The sequence below is a fragment of the Portunus trituberculatus genome, chromosome 29 (assembly GCF_017591435.1).
Source record: "Portunus trituberculatus isolate SZX2019 chromosome 29, ASM1759143v1, whole genome shotgun sequence".
Classification (NCBI taxonomy): domain Eukaryota; kingdom Metazoa; phylum Arthropoda; class Malacostraca; order Decapoda; family Portunidae; genus Portunus; species Portunus trituberculatus.
In genome coordinates, this window is record NC_059283.1 from 4,055,185 (window position 1) to 4,077,051 (window position 21,867).

At 42.1% G+C, this 21,867-nt stretch overlaps 1 protein-coding gene across 1 annotated transcript in view; it reads left to right on the forward strand.

The window, feature by feature from the left end:
• LOC123510458 (teneurin-a-like) overlaps positions 1-21,867 on the forward strand; it is a 462,953-nt gene that overhangs the window by 307,478 nt on the left and 133,608 nt on the right. Inside the window, 4 exon segments of the mRNA XM_045265650.1 lie at positions 1,393-1,434; positions 1,437-1,524; positions 6,116-6,342; positions 12,987-13,103. Coding sequence (XP_045121585.1) covers positions 1,393-1,434; positions 1,437-1,524; positions 6,116-6,342; positions 12,987-13,103 — 474 coding nt within the window.

The following is a 21,867-nucleotide window of genomic DNA, read 5'->3' on the forward strand; positions in this document are numbered from 1 at the left end:
ATTTTGCGTCCCTTTAAATTCAGTGGAGAGTTCGCAGGTAAACCCTTTCGTTCTCTTCCCCTCATTACTAATCCATCTTATACACGTCGCGTCACTGGCAGGATATACAGCCAATGAATATTTCGCTTGTGTCATGTTTCGCTGGTTTTATGTATTTCTTTTCACTTTGGGTGGAGTTCATGGTATGTTATGTTGTCATTTATCTGCTTTTAATGTATAAAGCTTTAATGGTGTGCTGCTACGTATGAATTTGTTACCCGTGCTTTATTTAGGATCTTTGCTGTTTGAATGACTTATTTTCTCATTAACTACGTTGGTTTAAGATTTAAAGGTGTGAATTACAGCTAGTGTAATGTAAGGTATATTGTAAAGCTTCCGTCAGAGATTTCCTTTATTAAATTTTAACGTGGAATTAGTTTAGAATTTGTTGTCTGACGATGCTGCTTTTCATACGTCAAGATGTTGCTGTATTTTGTAGCAGTGTACTTGTCCTTCATCTACCTTGTTAAACTCCCACTACATATTACATCCACCTGCTTCATGTAAAACCATACCTTTCCTCTCTCTCTCTCGCTTTCTCATTACATCCTTAAGAGTTACATCAGTCCTTTCATTAAGGTAATAAACTAAGGTAAGAATAGTTTTCATAGAGATGTACCTGTCCTTTATTGCCTTCATTAGATTCTGACAAGTTTAATTTTACCTTTGTCATCTAACATTACACCTGCCATTCCTCTTAATATATTCTAACAGGTTAAAGGTTAAGTCTCGTAGGAATGTACTGTTACTTGTGTATTTCTTTTTTTCTCTTTGCATTTATACACTTTCAGTCTAGTTGTCTCTGTTACGTGTTGACTAAACAGTGCAAGCTTTAATGTCCATCTTTTTTCAGTCTGGTACTCTATATCCAAACCTTTGAATCTATCCAAATTTGACTTTAAGGGTTTAACCTTTACATTTCATAGTTAACCTGTTTTATCTTCATTCAAATTCCATCCATTTCTAAACTGTAATCACTCCATTTATAAACGCAAAATTCGTCCAATTTTGTAAATTTATTTATCTTGGTTTTTAAATTCTAACCTTCCTGGGTTTTCCAACCTTCCAACCTCCATCCATTTCTAAACTAGCATATCAATCTTTAGTCAAATCTTCATTCACTTTTAAATATAACTCCATTATCCTTCCATCTATTCTTAAACTAATTTCCATCAATTTATAAACAAACCTTCATTCATAATCTCTGACTTTTATATCTGAACTATAACTTTCACTCATTTCGAAACTATAACTTTCACCAGTAATAAACAGACTTCCTTCAATATTCACACAAATCCTCCATTTTTAACCCCTATCGTCCTGTGCTAATCTCATGTCCACCTCCTCCTACAGAGTATTTGATGAGTGGCAACAGTCCTCGGTATGGCAGCGGCACAGCCCCAAGTCCCCTGGAGGAGGCGCCCCGATGCTCTACGGCTCCACGCCCACACCTGATTACCTGTCCGTCAATAACTCCCAGCCAAGGTGAGTCACGAGTTGATCTTTACCTGCTATCTGTTATTTTTGTTTATTTATTTGTTACTTTCTTTGTCTATTTTGTTTCAGTATTTCTTTGTCTTGATCCTAGGTAGTATTTTTTTTATACAATCCATCACTTCGTTTATCTATTTATATTTTTTGTGTGTATGAATCTTGATTTTTCCATAGGATTTATCATTTAATTTATGAACTAATTTTCTTTCTATTTACTTGTTATTTTGGACACCCTTTCGTGATCCTTTTAGTGATCCTGTAGTTTCATTTCCTACAACCTAAACACAATTACATTAGTACAGTCTTACCAAAGTACTGCAAAGCCCTGAAAAAAAGGGACAGAAAAGGGAGGGTTTTTGGTATGGTGGTGAGGCGTAGAGAGGATGAGGAAGTGGCTTAGGGCGACGGCGGGCCATAAGCGGCGCTGCAGGGCCTGACTACTGATAAGATTCTGGTAGAGGCTCAACAGGGCCGCTGGAGGGGACATGGGTCGCCAGGGTAGTGGTGGAAAGGGTATCAATACAAGAATCATTACCACCTTCACCACCTAGCGTTGCATAACTTAATCTGACGTAATCAAACTTAACTGTATTTTACTTTATCTAACTTAACTTGCATAATGTAATTTAACCTAAGGTAACCCAACCTAATAATAACCTAAACTAACCTAATCTTTTCTATCATGACTTAACCTAGACTCATTGAACCTAACTTCACCTAACTTACTTATGAGGAAGGAAAAAATCTTATTCAAACTGAAACCGTCGAAGAGAGGACAAATACACCAAAGAAATCACTAAGAAAATAGAAATAAAAAGAAGAAAACGGGATACTAAAGAATAATAGAGATAAACTTGAATACCCAAACAGCGGATAGAGAGGAAGGAAAATCCAACGAAATCACATGGAAGGAAAATCGCCTAAAAAAAAGAGAAGACGTTACGAGGTGTTAAAGGGAACCCATGTTAGCACTCGCCAGTAAACAAGTAAACGAACCTCGCCTGTGGTAGTAATGACGGTGGGCGGGGGAGAGGGACAGGGGTGGTAGTCAGTGGCAGTGCCCGTATGGTGTGTGGCACTGGTCTTATCAGCGTCTGGAGTGTGGAGCAGCGTCTGGCACCGCGCCGTTAACACATGTACTTCCGTGATGGCAGTCATTAAAACTCGGCATGGGAAAGACCAGCACATTATACCTACCTCATCCAGAGCCGCTAAAACCTGCGCCTGCTGCTGCTCCTTGCTTCCTAAAGACAATGATCACGAGCACATGCCTCTCGACCCTCCAGCAGGCCCCGTAGAGCCGAGAATCCCCTGCCACGAGCCTGAGGGAGAGCCAGGCAGGAGTAATCAAAGAGAGCTGTTTGAGGAAATTGGCCCCGCTATCTGATTCCAGCGCCGGGGCATTTGCATTTTCTCAAGGTGATGGTGATGATGGTGATGATGCTGATGGTGCGGTGAGCTAGGGTACGAGTTAAGGGCCAGGTCCAGGGGAGGTACAGGAAACTGGTGACATCCTACCACCCCTAAGGATCTGTGGAGTGTCCTAATATCACGGTGACTTCTTCGGAATCCTTGACGGGGGCTTAATTATCCTCGTGTTTATAGCGGAGTGTTGCAACGCCTGGTGGAGTGTGTGGAGTGTAGCTCAGTGTGGGAGGGTGTACCAGGGAGTGTGTTGTCCTGGTTAAGGCGCCGTGATGCTGGTAATGGCAGTGTGTGTGTGTGTGTGTGTGTGTGTGTGTGTGTGTGTGTGTGTGTGTGTGTGTGTGTGTGTGTTACCCAAATCTTAGAGAATATCAGTCTATTTTAAGAAAACATCAGATAACATTGCCTCTTTTCCACATTTATAATCACCATCATTACTATATTAGTGACCATAGAAAGAAAAGAAAAGAAATGATTGACACACACTGAAATAAAAATGCTATAGAATATTATCTTCTATAGAAATTAAAGCTAAGAACAATAATCCTTTGAATAACACAATATAAACACACCCAAACATAACAACTGGGAAATACCTTGAATAAGATGAACAAAAAGATAGTTTAAGAACAGAATAATAACATGAACCATCCCTTTTATCACACACACACACACACACACACACACACACACACACACACACACACACACACACACACACATCACTTCATCCCTTAATCCTCCACAACTCCCCTAGTATCCCCAGTGCCCCACAGTCAATGAATAGTGCAGCGGGGTATTCAACTGTCTCCCTTCCACGTCCTCATCTCAAAGGCCACCATTCAGGCAAACAGGAAGGGCCATTAAGGGTCGCTCAGAATAGTGATTTAGTGAACCTTGACCCGTGACTGTTTAGCTTAGCCCCTCTTAGTGTTATGTACCTTCGAGTGCTGGTCCCAAGTGGCTGCAAGTGACGTAAAGCAGGTGTTCTTGGTGGTAGTTATGGTAGTTAGTGTTGAGGTTTGATGTTTGGAAATGGGAAATTTGGTTTAGTTGGTGTTTGATGTTACTTTTATGGATCTTCATAGTATTTTTATTTTCTCTATTTGTTTTCTATTGATAGTTTGTGTGATTGTTGTGTTTATTAATGAGTTGTGAAAGATTTTGTGTGTGTGTGTGTGTGTGTGTGTGTGTGTGTGTGTGTGTGTGTGTGTGTGTGTGTGTGTGTGTGTGTGTGTGTTTTATATAAGAGTTAACACCGGCCAAGGGCAAAAAATGTTGATAAAAAAAAAAAGGTCCTCTGAGGTGCCGCTCCCTAAGGAAGTTAAATAGAAATAGTCAGAAGGGGACTCCGAGTATGGTATAGGAGTCTTTCATAGGGAAGGGTTACTGTGTTGTGATGGTGGTGATGGTGGTGGTGTGTGGTGGTAGTGACGTCCATTTTGTAGTATCAATGGTGCTAAGGTTGTCCTCTTACTGATGGTCATGTTTGTAGTGGTGAAGGTGATTGTGGTTTGTCTTCCTCTTCAGTGATGATGGTGAGAATTGCGTGTGGTTGTTTTTCTAATGGTGATGGTGATGATTGCGTTGCTATTTGTGGTGGTGAAAGTGATGTTATGAATTCATACTCACATTTTTCGAGGTGATGGTTGTGTTGGTGGCATCAGTTTAAGTAGTGGTGATGGTTTCGTTGGTGTTGGTGTTGGTGGATGTGGTGATGGTGATGATTGCGTTGCTGTTTGTGATGGTGAAAGTCATGTTATGAATTCTTACTCAGTTTCCATGGTGGTGGTGATGGCTGTGCTGTTGGCGTCAGTTTAAGTAATGCTGATGGTTTCGTTGGTGTTTGTGGTGGTGGTGGTGGTGGTGGTGGTGAGGGTCCGTGCACGTCGTTAACCACCTCGGCTGTCGTAATTAACATTCTATGGCCATCTTCATAATTGAATTACTCGCGGCAGCCTCCCATATTAGGCCATCAGGGCCCATTTAGGGTGATCAGGTCACTTTATAACCCCTTCCCTCACTCCCTTTCCTCCCTCTACACCTGCCTTCTGCCTCCATAGCTCCCTCTTCATCTCTCCCTCCGTCCCTCCTTCCCTCCCTCCCTCCTTCCCTCCCTCCATACTTTTCCTTCCTTATGTAAATTTTTGTAAGAGGTTTTTTATTTTGTTTTTTACGTGTATTTTTAGGGTATTTTTTTTCTTTATTTCACTTTTGCTTTTTATTCTGGAGTCGTGTTTTGGCTTTTATCTTGCCTTCTCTCTCTCTCTCTCTCTCTCTCTCTCTCTCTCTCTCTCTCTCTCTCTCTCTCTCTCTCTCTCTCTCTCTCTCTCTCTCTCTCTCTCTCTCTCTCTCTCTCACACACACACACACACACATTCACGCCGCTTCCATGTTAGGTGTTTGTCTTTCTGGCAGCATCAAATTTTACCTCCGTTGTTTTCTTGTCTTGGAAGTGAAGGAGGTACTGAAGAACTCTTGGTGTCGCTGTCCGCAGCATCAAGTGTTTACTGTCCTCGTGGAATTTGCTCCTTCCTCTCCTGCTTCCTCTCTCTCCTTCGCTCTCTAATGTCAGTGTCCTTGTTGAGGTTCCCCTGACGACGAGGTAACGAGCGGCAGACCTCCTCCAGAAACGTCCATTAAGATCAAACTTTTGTCTTCCGTGCGCTGGGTGCTGAGCCATTCATCAGTTATTTTTGCGCAGAGAGAGAGAGAGAGAGAGAGAGAGAGAGAGAGATGTGAGGAGATGGGGTGCGGTACGAGGCTGTATCACTTTCCAATAGGCCGTCTAAACTCGCCCCACAGGAAGGGTCCCCATTGTGGGTGTCGCGGCCAACAATATATTCATTACCCAACTTCCTGCTAACTTCTCCCAACTCCCTCACACTCGCGACTTTCACCAAAATTAATACGAATAGTAGCGGACCTTCCCTTCCCCCCCAGGCCCAGACTGATAGCTACCCTTCCACTACTGAGTCTTCCTTAGCTTTTCCTCAGGTATTTGAGTTTACTTAGTTTCCTTCCTCCCCACCACTTATTTTTCCTTCCAGGTCCGAAGCATCGTTACGTAGATTAATAAAGAACGAGAAGGAATTTTTAGTAGAATATTGCACACATGAATTAACCCTAACCTTCCTCTTCTCTTCGTCCCCTACAGGCTGTTAGGAACTCTTGGTTCTCAGAAAGGCTCCATCGCCCCAGGAACCGGTCCCCTGACGCTGCCCGCAGTCAGGAACGACCTGGCGCTGGGTTCTGCCGCCTCCTTCTCTGGTCGAGGCCTCCACTTGGGCAAGACTTGGCGGGAAAGATGCTCGTGGAAGTGCACTTCCATTGCCCTCATCATCCTGTGCGCCATCCTCACCGCCCTCGTCGCTTACTTTGCTGGTGAGTACACAGAGTGCAGCGTGAGGAAACTGCCACTTACAATTCATGATTCTCTGGTGCATTGGTAACTGTTTTCCAGTAGACTGTATCCCACCGCTGCCACCAGTGATGGTGGGGTCCATTCCTGCGGGAGTGATTACCAGGCTGGGTGCGAGCAAACACTCATTTAGCGGGACACGGGTACACATAATTTATCAAAGCACCTTTTCAACTTTCAGAGTAATTTATTATTTATCATGTCTGGCAATGATGTTATTGCTTCTGAATTTAGATTAATTAGCATTATTTTGAATTATTTCATTGAACATAGCTCATGTGTGTGCCTGCGCTTGCACAAAAAGATAGTTATCAAGTTTCACTTAGTCATACATCCTGAAGATAGAAGAGGGGAATAGGAGGAGAGGAAGGTGTCTAAGTCCTCCACTCTCCTCTCTCCCATCCCACGAACTGCATCTTCATTATTAAGAATATTTATCGTGATGTTAATATCTTAATGCACGTAGAGTGGGTGTATTTCCTGTACACTTTAATACTTACTATGTTGTTATAGTTTCATCTTAGTTGTATAACGTTATTCATGTTGGATGAGGTTAGGTTAGAACATTGCAGGAAGTCACTGATGAGCCTGTAAAGTGTTGTGCTCTGGGAAATGAAGCGAAGTTAGGAAGAAGTAAGTTGAGGAGCAGAAAAATGAGGGTAGGAAGAGAAGTGCAACGACCGAAAGAGAGATAGATGGAAAGAGAGAGAGAGAGAGAGAGAGAGAGAGAGAGAGAGAGAGAGAGAGAGAGAGAGAAGGCGAGCCCACCTAATCATGTTTCAGAGACGAGTCATTGCCTTTGTTAGGCGATAATGTCATCAGGACACACACAGCTTCGCGCGTCGCTCTGTCTCCATTCTGCCACGTCTTCCTCATTATACCTTCCTCCTCTTTTATCGCGCTTTTTTTTCCCTCTAGAACTGGTAATTGTTTCCGCAACAGTAAGAGGATACCACTTTAAACTGTCTCCTCCCTCCCCCAACACACACACTTGCCTTCCTGCCTTCCTTACCTGAAAATGCCGCTAAGACCGTAATGAAAACACCTGCACACTCTATATTCAGAGTTCGCAGGTGACGCCTACGCTGGAAAGTAATATCGCAGCGGCTTGTACCCAGCACGTGCTCCTCCTGCCGAGATAATCAAGGCGGGAATTGAGTTTGAATGTGATTGCCTCCCACAGCCTCACGCGTCTTATGATCACCGTCAGTAGAGCGCAGACCGGAGAGAGGGAGGGACGTGCCGCTCTTCCCGCTGACGAAGGCATCCCGCGTGGTCTTTTTTCTATAGAATGAAGGAAATGCGATCAATACACATGAGACTCAGATTGGTTAGCACTTTTTTCGTCCCTTTATTGAATTAGAGCAGCGAGTTCTATTATTACGCCCACACGCGCACTCTCACATACTCAAACACACACACACACACACACACACACACACACACACACACACACACACACACACACACACACACACACACACACACACACACACACACACGTATGTGTTCCAGTAGTGAATGAGTTAATGACGACTTAAATACCTTATTTGATCCAGTTACTTACTTTTACACTTTTTGTATACTGAACACTGTAATTCTGTAACTATACTCCTTGATTGCTTTATTGGCATTGTTAGGTCCATTGTTTGCAGGTGTTTTTAAGCTTAAGTCAATGTATTCCGGCATTACTTTTTTTAATTTTCTACAATTTTCATGTTAGTCTTTCGATGGTGTTACTTTAATTTATATTTGTGTTTATTTTCTCCTTCTGGTTCACATATCCATTGAGTCATACTTCCTGTTTTTCTTCACTATTCTTTCACGGCATCAGACCTTTCACTATAGCAATCACGTCTACACACACACTCATCGTCACACCGTAAAATGTCCTCATCAACACCATACCATTTCAATATACCTACCTACTCTTCCCACTCCACCCAAACTCTCCTCCAACTTAACACTTCAGCCGTACTTTCCACACTTCATCCACACACTTAACCGCACTCTAGTCAGCGAAAAACCACCCTTGCTTTGACACGTTTCTCCACATCTCGCTCGTCATTGGTCCCTCTCGCCTCTTCTTATGGACCCTCGAACCTTCAGACTCGCTATTTCTGGACGAGTCAGCGTAAGTTTGAATAATAGAGGAAAGTACCGCCCCCTTCTATAACTGGAGGTAGCGTGATGAAGGTTCCTGCGGCTTTCATTTCTTGTGTTTTATATGGCCACAAGTTCTCGGTTGTCTAGATGAGAAAACTTTGTCAACTTTGTAGTCGTCGTCGTTCTCCTCCTCCTCGTCGTTCTCGTCCTCCTTGTCAGCTAAAGAACCAACTCTAGATTTTTTTTTTGTCTCTCCCTCTTCTGGATTTTAGAGAAGTCGAAACAAAGCTGGAATATAGGAGTACGTAGAACTTTTTTTCAACTTTTCCTCCTCTTGTTCCTTCCCCCTCCGCGTTCCTCCTCCTCTCCTCTTCTCTCCATTTTCTCTCTCTTTTCTTTCTTTTAATGTAAGCAGTTCAGAACTCTACTAACACTTCTACATTGATTAATATATGAAAAAAATCGCCCATCCGTCATAATAAGAGAAAATACGACAGTAAGTGCTCATTATTCTGTATTTTTCTCAACCCGTGGAGAGAGAGAGAGAGAGAGAGAGAGAGAGAGAGAGAGAGAGAGAGAGAGAGAGAGAGAGAGAGAGAGAGAGAGAGAGAGAGAGAGAGAGAGAGAGAGAGAGAGAGAGAGAGAGAGAGAGAGAGAGAGAGAGAGAGACTAAACTAAACGTACCGGGACTGACTTGAGCACAGGCTGGTACAGAAGACGTGAAACCAACAGGAGGAATAAGACGGAGTGAGGAGCGAGGCAAGGAGGCAAGGAGGGAAGGCAGGATGGCCAGAGAGAGAGAGAGAGAGAGAGAGAGAGAGAGAGAGAGAGAGAGAGAGAGAGAGAGAGGGAGAGGGAGAGGGAGAGGGAGAGGGAGGTCCTGGCGTGGTCTAGAGGGTTTAGGCTTGTCATGCAACATTCTCGTACCACCTGCTCCTTCCCACGCAATCCCCAACATAACAGAAGCTCAGACGAGGAGGAGGAAGGTAAGGGATGGGAGGAAAGGAGGATGGACCAGCTGGCACGAGGAGTTTGAAGGAGGAGGACGAGGAGGAGAAGGATATGGGGATTACCTGAAGGAATGAAGCGCCAGGAAGCAGTGGAATCCTCCAGGTGTGTTTGGATTTATGATTCCACCTGGCTGACAGATGTGGAGTGTGGATCTGCCGTATATTAGTGTGGGAAAGACGTGCAGTTTGCCGCTTTTTTTTTCTCTGGTTTGTTTTTTGTTTTTATTTTTCGTTTTTGTGGCTATCAAGAGTTTTTTCATTGTTTTATGGAGTACTTGGTTGTTTTCCTTGTTTTTTCTTTAATATTTTACTTTATATTGTATTGCGCTTAGTATTAATGCAGAGTTACAGCTTCTAGCTTTTTTTTCGATTCTGGTAAATGTTTACTTTCTCCTACAGTATTTTGGTAGCACTTTTTTTTTTCTATCTCAATACTTCCATTTATTGTATTTGTGCGGAGTTGCATTTTCTCATTTTCTTTTATATTCGATTCGGACGAAAATATGACTCGTGCTTTCTTTGAATATTTGGCTAGTTTTCCTTGACTTTATCGAAGAATTTCATATTATGAGAGAGAGAGAGAGAGAGAGAGAGAGAGAGATTGAAAGTATACGTATTTATTGCGATTACGAACACACACACACACACACACACACACACCGCGTAGTATAGTGGTTAGCACGCTCGACTCACAATCGAGAGGGCCGGGTTCGAGTCCCGGTAAGCGGCGAGACAAATGGGCAAGCCTCTTAATGTGTGGCCCCTGTTCACCTAGCAGTAAATAGGTACGGGATGTAACTCGAGGGGTTGTGGCCTCGCTTTCCCGATGTGTGTTGTGTGTTGATGTGGTCTCAGTCCTACCCGAAGATCGGTCTATGAGCTCTGAGTTCGCTCCGTAATGGGGAAGACTGGCTGGGTGACTAGCAGGCGACCGAGAAGGTGAATTACACACACACACACACACACACACACACACACACACACACACACACACACACACACACACACAGTGCCAGAGATGCATCCCAGCGCCTTGCAATCAGCGTCACTCTAACACATTCCAAGGAGGCGAGGAATGAGTTACCCCGCCAGTCTGAAGAGAACGAAGGAATAGCGAAGAAAAGGAAATAACACAAAGGAGAAGGAGAATGGGGTGATCTGAGAGAGAAAGAGAGAGAGAGACTTGTGTAACGCCACTTTCCCAGGTGGGTGACGCAGCTCTATATTTAGTGAATGGTGGTGATGAGGAGATGGTGACGAGTGGAGGTGATGAAAGAATATGAACACTTTTGTCTTCTTTTTTTGTGTGTGTGGGCGTGGTGCTTATTTGTCGTGCGTCATAGAAGTGGGGCGCTGAGTGAGGTGTTGAAAATAGCAGAGGAGGTGTGGTTGATGTGAAGTGTCTGAAAGATGACTATTTTTTTTTTCTATTCTCTTTTTTGAGCGGTTATTGATAGAATATAATAGGTTATCGTGGCAAAGTGCTTAGAGGAAGGTTTGGATCAGGTGAGGAGGTAAACTGGAGTGCAAGACAACACGTGATACTCGTAGGACATGTACTAAAGAGAAGGTGTAATAAACGAGTTGATTAGTGATGAATATGTGACATTTTTTTAATACTAATGTGGGCTTTCCACGGGAATTTATGGGCTAAAGGGGATACATTTTCGGGTACCTCCTATCTCAAAGCCCACCCGCTAGGAAACCGTTAACCCGAGTGAGGAAGCCCAACCTGCACTCGGACCGTGGACAGGATTCGAACCCGTGCGCTTGGAGACCCCTCGGACTCCAAAGCACCAATGGCTCCACTGTACCATTTCCTTTGCCTTGCCTTACATAATTCCAGTGAGGAAAGATAATTGAAAAGTAGTATGAATAAATATTGATAGTCAAGATTATGTAGTGTTAAGAATAAATCGGTAAAACAAATACAATCCAAAGAAATACAATCTAAGACACTGTATGAAGGTGGAATCTGTCTTTTCATCTATGGTATTAATGAAAATAAGGAAAAGCGAGCACTGAAGAGGATGATAGAAAGTACTTGAGATTAGATGACGAGAATAAAGAAACTGAAAGAAAATCCCAAGTGACAAATCATTTCTCTCTATTTTTCTCCTTCTCTCTCCCTCCCTGAAGAACCAACAACACTAACAAAACTAATCATACATCAAAGAAAACAATATTAAACCTCAGCCTTAGGAGAACATAAACTCAATTACCGTGATAAATTACCTGTCATAGGAGGGACCACACCTGTCTGGCCCCCTTATTAGACTCCCAAGAGAGCGTAGGGCCTACAACCACCACCACCACCACCACCACCAGTCCCAGTACACCACCGCATAACAAGGCAAAGTTTCCGGTGATAAAATTTAATTGGCGTCTGTTCCCTTAGGTTTCCCTGCTGCATACGTGACGGGGCAAGACAGGGGTAAGTGCTGGGGTCCTCAGAGGTGACAAGGGCGTGAGTCTGCTTGAGGTGGCGTTGCTAATTGGTCCTTATATGTTAGTGATGCTGAAAGGGAGAGTGATGCAGAGAGAGAGAGAGAGAGAGAGAGAGAGAGAGAGAGAGAAATGTATTACTCCAGTCGGTGTGTCCTCAAGGCTTCCTGCGGTGTAGTGGGAGGGATATGGTGGGGGATAGGAGGGCTTCATGGGGGGAGCTTTCGATTTAGTCTTTAGATTACACGGTTGGTGGTGCTTCAGTTCCCCTCCGTCACCACCACCACCACCACCACCACCACCACCACCACCACCACCACCACCACCACCACCACCACCACCACCAACAGTGCGAATGGGAAGTGTATGTATTAGATGTGTGGTATTACTATGAAAAGAACGTGATGGTCAGACCTCTTGGTCTTGGTATGAAGAATGAAGGAATGGTTTGTTATGTTGTAGGTTAGTTACGTTAGGTCAGCTCTCCTCTTTAATAGTAAATAGTGTGAATTACTAAGCTGAAAGATATTACATGAAAATTGATAATGACGAAATAGAAAAATTGATAAAAATAGATGACTTGTGAGCAGATTCTACAACGATAAAAATAATGATAATAATAATAATAATAATAATCGTGACAACAACTAATGGTAATAATAACCCACGTATTTCTGGGGTATCATATTTAATAATTTTCTGTGGTTACTTTGTGGTTTCCCTCTCTCCCTGATTGGCTGACCTTTGCAGCACCTTACAGGCTTCGAGGAGGAGGAGGAGGAAAACGAGAAGAAGACAAGAGAGAAGGAGAAGGAACAAGCAAAGAAGACTAAATAACATATAGAAACTGGATAGACAAACGACAGAGGGAGAGAGAGAGAGAGAGAGAGAGAGAGAGAGAGATAGTAATAATAACACTTGCACTTGTATAGCATCCTCGTAATATCTTACCCTACCTAACCTAACCAGATTAAAAAATAACAGGTAAAACTCTCACATTATTTACCTCAACAACGTAACCATATGCTTTCCTGTGTCCTCCCCAGCCATGGCAAGCCTCGACAGCGGAACCAAAGGATGCATTGTGGTGGAGGACGCAGCTAAAGTCATCGCCAAAGGAGCGGATAGGAACGACGCCGAGACCACAACACGACCCACTCAGAGTAAGTCCCCGAAATATTATCATAAAACCTTGGTAATTGTCCCCGCGTGGCTTATGTTTTATACTTGTTGTTCCCGAGGATTCCCGAAGGACGACGTGGCAAGGAGTAAGAAGGAGGAGCTGCGAAGGAACACCCAAGAAATGAAGGAAGATGTAAAGGTCATATTTCCTGCCCCTGTTTTTCAGCTCTCTCCAGGATCCGCGTAGTTTTTCAAAGGGTGAAAGTTGCGTGTGCTATTAAAGGTGATTCTCGTCCGCTTCCGTGACCGTCTTCTCTCTCCTCGTGAATTTGTTGCACATTTTTTGTTTCCTCGTGATGTGTTTTCGTGTGCGTCTCTGCGAGGGAGATCATGTTGGTTATTACGGTTTTGTTTTATGGTTTCTGTCGACTTTTTTTATTCACATTGTGTAAGTGATATTAGTAGTAATAGTAGTAGTAGTAGTAGTAGTAGTAGTAGTAGTAATAGTAGCAGTAGTAATAGTAGTAGTAGTAGTAGTAGTAGTAGTAGTAGTAGTAGTAGTAGTAGTTGTTGTAGTAGTAGTAGTAGTAGTAGTAGTAGTAGTAGTAGTAGTAGTAGTAGTAGTATCAGCAGCAGCACCAGCAGCAGTAATAGTAGTAGTAGTAGTAGTAGTAGTAGTAGTAGTAGTAACTGGAAACGGGGTAGGAGGAAGAAGAGGAGAATTATCAGACCTAGTAATGATAGGAGCTTAAATCATATACACATAAAATTTCTTTATATTTTTATCTCACAGCTTACATAAACAATTCAAAAACTCACCTGTTAACTTACCTTTGAGTTAGATTGAGCGTTATCGTGGCTGAATTAAAATGTGTTGTTTTCCTTTACTAATTTTGAAACAACGAGCGATGGTTTCTGATGCAATAACTCCAAATGTCCTGAGAAATTAATCTTCGCTACTTTTACTTTTGAGTTTGCTAAGCTTTTTCCGAAATTGGATGCGTGTGTTTAAATTTTTCATCCACGTAAGAAAAATGTGTCTTTTATCTATATTTCTTGTGTTTATATAATTTAATCATTGTTTGCCCTCGTTGGTGTTGCTGCTTCTTCTTTTGCATCTGCTTCTTCTTCTTCTTCTTCTTCTTCTTCTTCTTCTTCTTCTTCTTCTTCTTCTTCTTCTTCTTCTTCTTCTTCTTCTTCTTCTTCTTCTTCTTCTTCTTCTTCTTCTTCTTCTTCTTCTTCTTCTTCTTCTTCTTCTTCTTCTTCTTCTTCTTCTTTCTTCATTTTAATTTACACACACACACACACACACACACACACACACACACACACACACACACACACACACACACACACACACATTTAATTTTCTCAAGTGTAAAGAATATAATTGGGATCTCAACAGCCCCTTCGTCTCTCTCTCTCTCTCTCTCTCTCTCTCTCTCTCTCTCTCTCTCTCTCTCTCTCTCTCTCTCTCTCTCTCTCTCTCTCTCTCTATTTATTTCCAGCATTTTATTATTATTATTATCATTATTATTATTATTATTATTATTATTGCTCCTCTCTTCCTCTTTGTCTCATCGCTGGAATTAATTTGTCTAATCGCTTCATGTCTTATCCTCGTGACCTTCTGATTCCCTTTTTATCATTCCCCGCTTATCATTCCCACGGTTTCCTTGTCTTACCGTTTAGCATCATGTCATATGTTTCCCCTGTCTGTGTTTCCCTTCCTTTCCCCTCTTCTGCGTGTCTCTCAGCATCTCTTATTTAATCTTTGCTGTAAATTATTGCCACATTTCTGTTTTCTTATCTTCCTCCTTTTTCATGTAACTACTTTTCTCTTATTTTCTTTTTTTCTCTTTCTACCTTTCGCCTTTTTTCTTTCCCTCTTTATTTCGTTTCCATTTTTTCAATTTCTTCTTTCATTCCTCCTTTCGTAACATGATCTCCCCTTATTTACCTTTCTCTCTCTCTCTCTCTCTCTCTCTCTCTCTCTCTCTCTCTCTCTCTCTCTCTCTCTCTCTCTCTCTCTCATCATCATTTAATCTCATACTTACAGCGTTTCCGTTTTCCCTTCTTCCTTCTATCACTCTTTCCTTCCAATCCTTTCCTCTCTTTTCCCTCCTGTCCAACCCTTCTTCCCTCCCAACCTGTCTATTTCCACGTTTCTCCCTCCAGTTCAGCCTTCCTTGCTCTCTCCGCTAGTCTCCTCCTCTCTCTCTCTCTCTCTCTCTCTCTCTCTCTCTCTCTCTCTCTCTCTCTCCCTCCCTTCCTCCCAGCCTTTATTGCAAGCCTACCTCTCCCTTGCCTCCTTTCTACATAATTTAGGCAGGAGGGAGGCATCCTGCATTGGCCAGGCTACACTACACTCACTATGAATTAAGCATTCCAGTATTCTCTCCCCTCTCCCTCCCTCTCCCTCCCTATCTCTCTCTCTCTCTCTCTCTCTCTCTCTCTCTCTCTCTCTCTCTCTCTCTCTCTCTCTCTCTCTCTCTCTCTCTCTCTCTCTCTCTCTCTCTCTCTCTCTCTCTCTCTCTCACTTAATTTCCCGCGTCCTGCATTCCACATTCCTCGCTTATCCGGTTTTGTATTTATCGTCTCTTCCTCCTCCTCCTCCTCCTCCTCCTCCTCCTCCTCCTCCTCCTCCTCGTCCTCCTCTTATTCCTTTTCTTCCTCCTTCTCCTCCTACGTTGTCGTTCTTCCTGTTCTTACTTATCTGACGTATTATTTTTTTCTCCTCCTCTTTTTTTCTTTTTTTTTCGTTTCCTTTTCAGTCTTCCTCTCTCTGTTTATCATTATTAATACAAAATTCGTCCTTCATTAAGTATTTTTAAATATTTACTTAATCTCTTACGTTTTAAAATGTTCCTCACGATTTCATTTATAATCTTTGACAGTTTTTAAGCTTAGTGGTAATGGTTGTAATGATAATAATAATAATAATGATGATAATTATAATAATAAAAATGATAATGATAAGGGAACGGAATATTCCAGAATGTTATATACCAAATTTAAACATTTCCGCTGATTTTCTTTATCATATTGAGTAAATCAACGTTGAAATTCAATTACTGGTTATTACGATTTTTGCTCCTTTTTTTTTCATTTCCACATAAACAACACATGATTGAACACTCATACTTTTCTCTTCTTTCTCTGACCTTCACCTCCTCCTGACGTCATCCACCTACACTGCCCTCCATCCACCTCATTGTCTCTCCCACTCCACTTATTTTTCTCCATTTACACCATATTTTTTTTATCTCACCTTCCTCTCACTTTGTCCTCATTCATCTCATCCTCCACTTTGCTTTTCGTCCATCTGATTGTTTTTCACTAACTTTCCATTCACTTATTATTATCCACATTGCTTTTTCGTCTCATTTTCCACTGATTTTGTGTTTCATCCACCCTCTACCTTCAATCTCACCATCCTCTGCCTTCCACCAGCCTCCACTCACCTCATCCACCGCACTTAGCTCACAATTACCATGCATTAACATACAGATCAGATTAATTAACTTGATTACTTGACTGACTGAATGAATGATTGACTGATTGACTGAATGGCGACGTTAGAACTGGGTCTGTGATGCTTACTTATGGATCAGAGGCATTTGTGAATGTGGATACGAGGATTTACCTTAGAATTCTAGACACTGAGATTGATTGGGGACTTATTTTGATAGTAGGTAAGCAAGATGATGAATTATTAATAGCATAAACCACTTAACCTCATTAGAAAAAGGGGTTCCAGTAATTTGTTTATAGCCTGATGCGGAAGATGATTAAATTAATGCTTCGAAAATGCGAATATATGTGTGTGTGTGTGTGTGTGTGTGTGTGTGTGTGTGTGTGTGTGTGTGTGTGTGTGTGTGTGTGTGTGTGTGTGTGTGTTCCCCGGGCTGGCGGCGGAGCAGGTATTTAGAGAAAGGGCAAGGCTCCCTATTGGAAACCGACACCCCGATATCCGATATTGAGATATTCGGGACGCAGCTAGCGGTCTGAAAGCCACAGTTAGGCGCTGCGATCCTTTGCACCGCCTTCATTCTTACCCGCATCCTCACCCGCCATATACCCAGGCCACCTCATTCGCTTCTCGCCTTCACAGATCCACGACTTTGCCTTAACTCCCTCATATCAACAGCTTTGCACACTCATAATAAATATTTCAAAGTTCATCCTCTTTTCACGCATACAGACAGCTCTCTTCAAATCTCTTCAATCCAAAGTAGCTCATTCGCTTCTCGACATAACAGATCCTCGATTTTGCCTTAATTCCCTCATTTTTACAGCTTTGCGCACTCATAATATCTATTTCACAAGTTCATCCTCTTTTTCACTCATACAGACAGCTTTTCGTTAAAACAGAATCAACTCAAACTACCTCATTCTCTTCTCATCCTCACCGATCCGTGTCTTTACCTTACTCATTCATCTCTACAACTGTGTACACTTATGATTTGATTTTCATAAGTTCATCCTTTTTATCACTCATACAGACAGCTTTTCGTCAAAATAGCATCAACCCAAACTACCTCATTCTCTTCTCACCCTCACAGATTAGCTTCTTTACCTTACTCATTCATCTCTACAGCTTTATGCACTCATAATATGTATATCACAGTGTTTCAGTCCCTCAGCTTCACTCGTTCACATAACATCTCTTATTAAATGTCATATACCCACTCATTCACTTCTCGCTCTCACAGTTCATATCACGCTCACTCCCTCATAATTCCTACACATATTCTCTCACCTCCACTCACTCATGTACTTTATCTTATGGAATACCTCATAATACCATCAGTTTCAAAGGCTCTTCGCAGCATTATAGCATCTCTTCACATTTCCAGACACACACAGCATTTAATAATACACTCGAAGCCTTCCCTAATATCCACAGCATCATAGTATCCCTCATAACTCAATTAAATTCACGTTTTCTTTCATGACTCATCCATATTCTGCTTCAGCGTTTTCATATTTTTCACAGACGATTCATCATTTGCTGCATTGTGTTTCCTATTACCTTCCACTAAAATATTTGGAGTTTATCGAAATATTTGTTTTATTTATGATTATTATTCGTATTTTTTTTATTTTTCTTATTTTCTTTTGCTGTGTTCAAATATGTGTGGGATTTTGTTCCTTTGTTTCTCTTGCATTCTCTTTCTCTTTGTGCTTTTCTTTTATTGCGTTTTAAAGTGTGTCATAAGTCTCTCTCTCTCTCTCTCTCTCTCTCTCTCTCTCTCATTGTTTTTCTTCCATTTTCGTTATTTTTTACGTTAGATAATATTTAAGGCTCATAAATGTCGTCTCTCTCTCTCTCTCTCTCTCTCTCTCTCTCTCTCTCTCTCTCTCTCTCTCTCTCTCTCTCTCTCTCTCTTCCATATTTTCTTTATTTTTTGCGTTAGTTAATATGTAAAGCTCATATATGTCGTGTCTTTCTTCCTTCATAATCATTCTTTCCTTCTGTCACATTCCTCGTCTTATGCAAATCCAGAAACTATCTTTTTTTCCTTTTCTCTCTACCCGTGTGTTCTCTGTACCCTGCTCTCAGTTTCACATTTTGTTTCGAAACTGTATTTTATTCTTCTACATAATTCTTGTAATTTTCTTTTCCTTCTCTTATTCAAGTTTGGAATGAATGTTTACCTTTTTTGTCTTCTTTTTTTCTTTGTCTTTTCTCTGTCTCTTCCATTCGTTCAGTTTGTTATTCCTTCGTTTTCTTCCATTTCGTCCGTGCTTTCCCTTTCTCTGCGTTCGAGTTTGGGCAGGAATTTCTATTTGTTTTGTTTATCGTGTGGATATCTAATGTAATTCTGCCTTAAATTATGTCATGATTTATTTTTATAATTTTCATGCTTGTGTGTGTGTGTGTGTGTGTGTGTGTGTGTGTGTGTGTGTGTGTGTGTGTGTGTGTGTGTGTGTGTGTGTCTGTGTGTGTGTGTGTGTGTGTGTGTGTGTGTGTGTGTGTGTGTGTGTGTGTGTGTGTTTGACTAGCTATTATGTTCTTTATTGACGTTTTTGTTAGTTTTAGTTTTGTTTGTCCTGCTCTTCTTATTCCTATCACTACCACCACTACTACTGCGACCTTCTTTCCTTCTTCCTCCTGTGTGTGTGTGTGTGTGTGTGTGTGTGTGTGTGTGTGTGTATGTCGCGTGCAGGCGGCCCTATTGAAGCCACAACGCTCTCACAAACTCCGGGTCTCGTTGTGCTGATGAAGGCATTGGAATCTGTTGCGGTATTGTCTTTTCCTCTTCTTTTCCTCGCCTTCCTGTCACATCCACTCACGTCCTCTCGATCATTCTGAATGTGGCGGTGGTGGTGGTAGTAAATATTGTGATGCGGTCTCTCTCTCTCTCTCTCTCTCTCTCTCTCTCTCTCTCTCTCTCTCTCTCTCTCTCTCTCTCTCTCTCTCTACAGGATTCAAGGGAGATTCCAACCCTCTAAAATGCCATGAAAAGTTTAGAAAGTTTCCTCTCACTCAGTATTTACTTTAGGAACGTGTGTGTGTGTGTGTGTGTGTGTGTGTGTGTGTGTGTGTGTGTGTGTGTGTCGTATTATATTTTTTTTGTTTTCATCTTTCTTTTCTTTTTTTATTTTCCCCTTTGATTTTATTTCGTCTCCTCTTTCTCCATATCCTCCTCCTCCTCCTCCTCCTCCTCCTCCTCCTCCTCCTCTCTCTCCTCCTCCTCCTCCTCCTCCTCCTCCTCTTGCACAAAAAATAAAGGGTTAAAGAAGACTTGCCTTATCTCTCTCTCTCTCTCTCTCTCTCTCTCTCTCCCTCTCCCTCTTCCTTCCTTAAAACTCCCTTATCTCCAAAACTTCCTTCGTAGACACAAACTCTGGTCCTCATTGATTCCCGCCACGTGATTGGTCCATTATCTACCCCTGGGACCTGCTCAGCCAATGGGAGATGAGGATTTCGTAACGTCATTTCGGTATAAGACGTGGGATTGAGTGAAATTAGTCAGTGCCCAGCGAACCACCAAAGGAGAAAGATGTGTTCTTTGTGCCTCGCGTAATAGTACAGCTTTTGTGATTAAATTTTGGAGGAAGTGGATGTTAGGTTTACCGTGGATTAACCTAACTCTCCTTCCACTGTCTGAGCGAAGTGGAGAGAGAGAGAGAGAGAGTGGAGGAGAGTCTCTTAATTAACCATCTCCCTCAGACTACCAAGCATTGTATTTCTTCCACCGTGACGCCGAGATAATTGGTTACCTTATCTGGCTTGCACGAACACTCCTATAATATTTAGCCTCTACCACCAACACTACCACCACCACCACCACCACCACCACCATCATCACCTTCAAAGTAACCCAAGTCCCCCGTGTTTATTTTTCATTAGACACGGATGGCATAGGTGGCGGCCGGTCTGTGTATTGACTTTGTATCATCACTCACACTTACCTCCCCCTCTTACTATCCCCTTCTCTCCTGTCTCCTTTTCTCCCTTCTCCTCCGCTTTCGTCTTCTATTTGCTTCCTTCCTTCCCATTTCTCCCTTTTCCTCTGGTTTGTTGTCATCTTCCTCGTGTCCTCGTGTCCTTGTTCTCTATTCCTCCTCCTCCTCCTCCTCCTCCTCCTCCATCATATCCCATTTCGTCTTTCCGTCACTCCTCACTTCTGTTTATCTCCCCTCACTCTCTTTCCTTCGTTCATTTTGATAGCATATTTTTCCCCTCATCTCCTCCTGTCTATTTTCTCTCCCTTTTTATCCATTTTGCATCTTATATCCATATTTTCACTTTACCCGTTCATGCCCAGCCACTTTTCCCTATCAGTCTCTGGAAAACATACATATGACAATGCATAGTTAATACATTGTACAAGGAGAGACCAGGCAAGTCATCGGCCGCCAAAATTACTGCTTAAAATCTTGTTACCCGAAGTGGATTGAGACACGCGCGGCCTTTAGATGGATATTTAACGCCGCCACTCTGTCTGCGATCCACTCAATGGGATGCAAATGCGGGAAGGCAACGAGGCGAGACGAAGCAGAGTGGCCGCCGGGCTGAGCTAACTTTTGGGCCACGAGCGCCAGGTTGTGCGAGATAAACTAATTTTAAAACTGTTCCGAGGAAGAAACTCTCAGCGGGAAGACCTCTTGTGTGTTGGCCGGGGGAAGGGGAGGTGTGTTGAGGGAAGATAGATGTGTGTTTGTGTGTGGGTGTGGGTGTGGGTGGGTTTGTGGTATTTATTTGTAGTGTTTACTTGCTTTGGTTAATCTGATATCTGTTTGTGTGTCTGTCTGATTCATCTAGCTGTTTATTTATTTATGTATTGCTTATATCTATTTTCTGCTTTGATTTCGTTAATGTGATTTTTTTTCTGTATCTTGCTATCTGTATATCTATCTGTTTTATTTGTACGTCTGTTTTTGTATCAGTTTGTCTTTTTCTATGTATTTATGTACTTATCATTTTTTTCTATATACGCATCTTTCTATGTATTCCTGTATCTTGCTGTATGTGTGTATATGTTTGTGGTTTCTTTGCTCCATGTCTCTTTTTAGTTAAGTTCTCCAGTTACCTGTTGCATCTCTTCATAACACCACGTTCCTCATAACACCATTACTTTCATTTATAATCCTTATACTTTTATTTCCTGACACATTTGAAACAACCCACGACTCCTGAATAAGCAAAAAGGCAAATTTTACGAATAATAGATATACTTTCCTATGTCGTTAATCACCTCATTATTACGCATGACTGGCTGGTTATTGGGGGTAATCTAGCATACCTGACTTACCTGGCCACCGACTCGTTAAGGCAAGCGTGCCGTGCGCCTC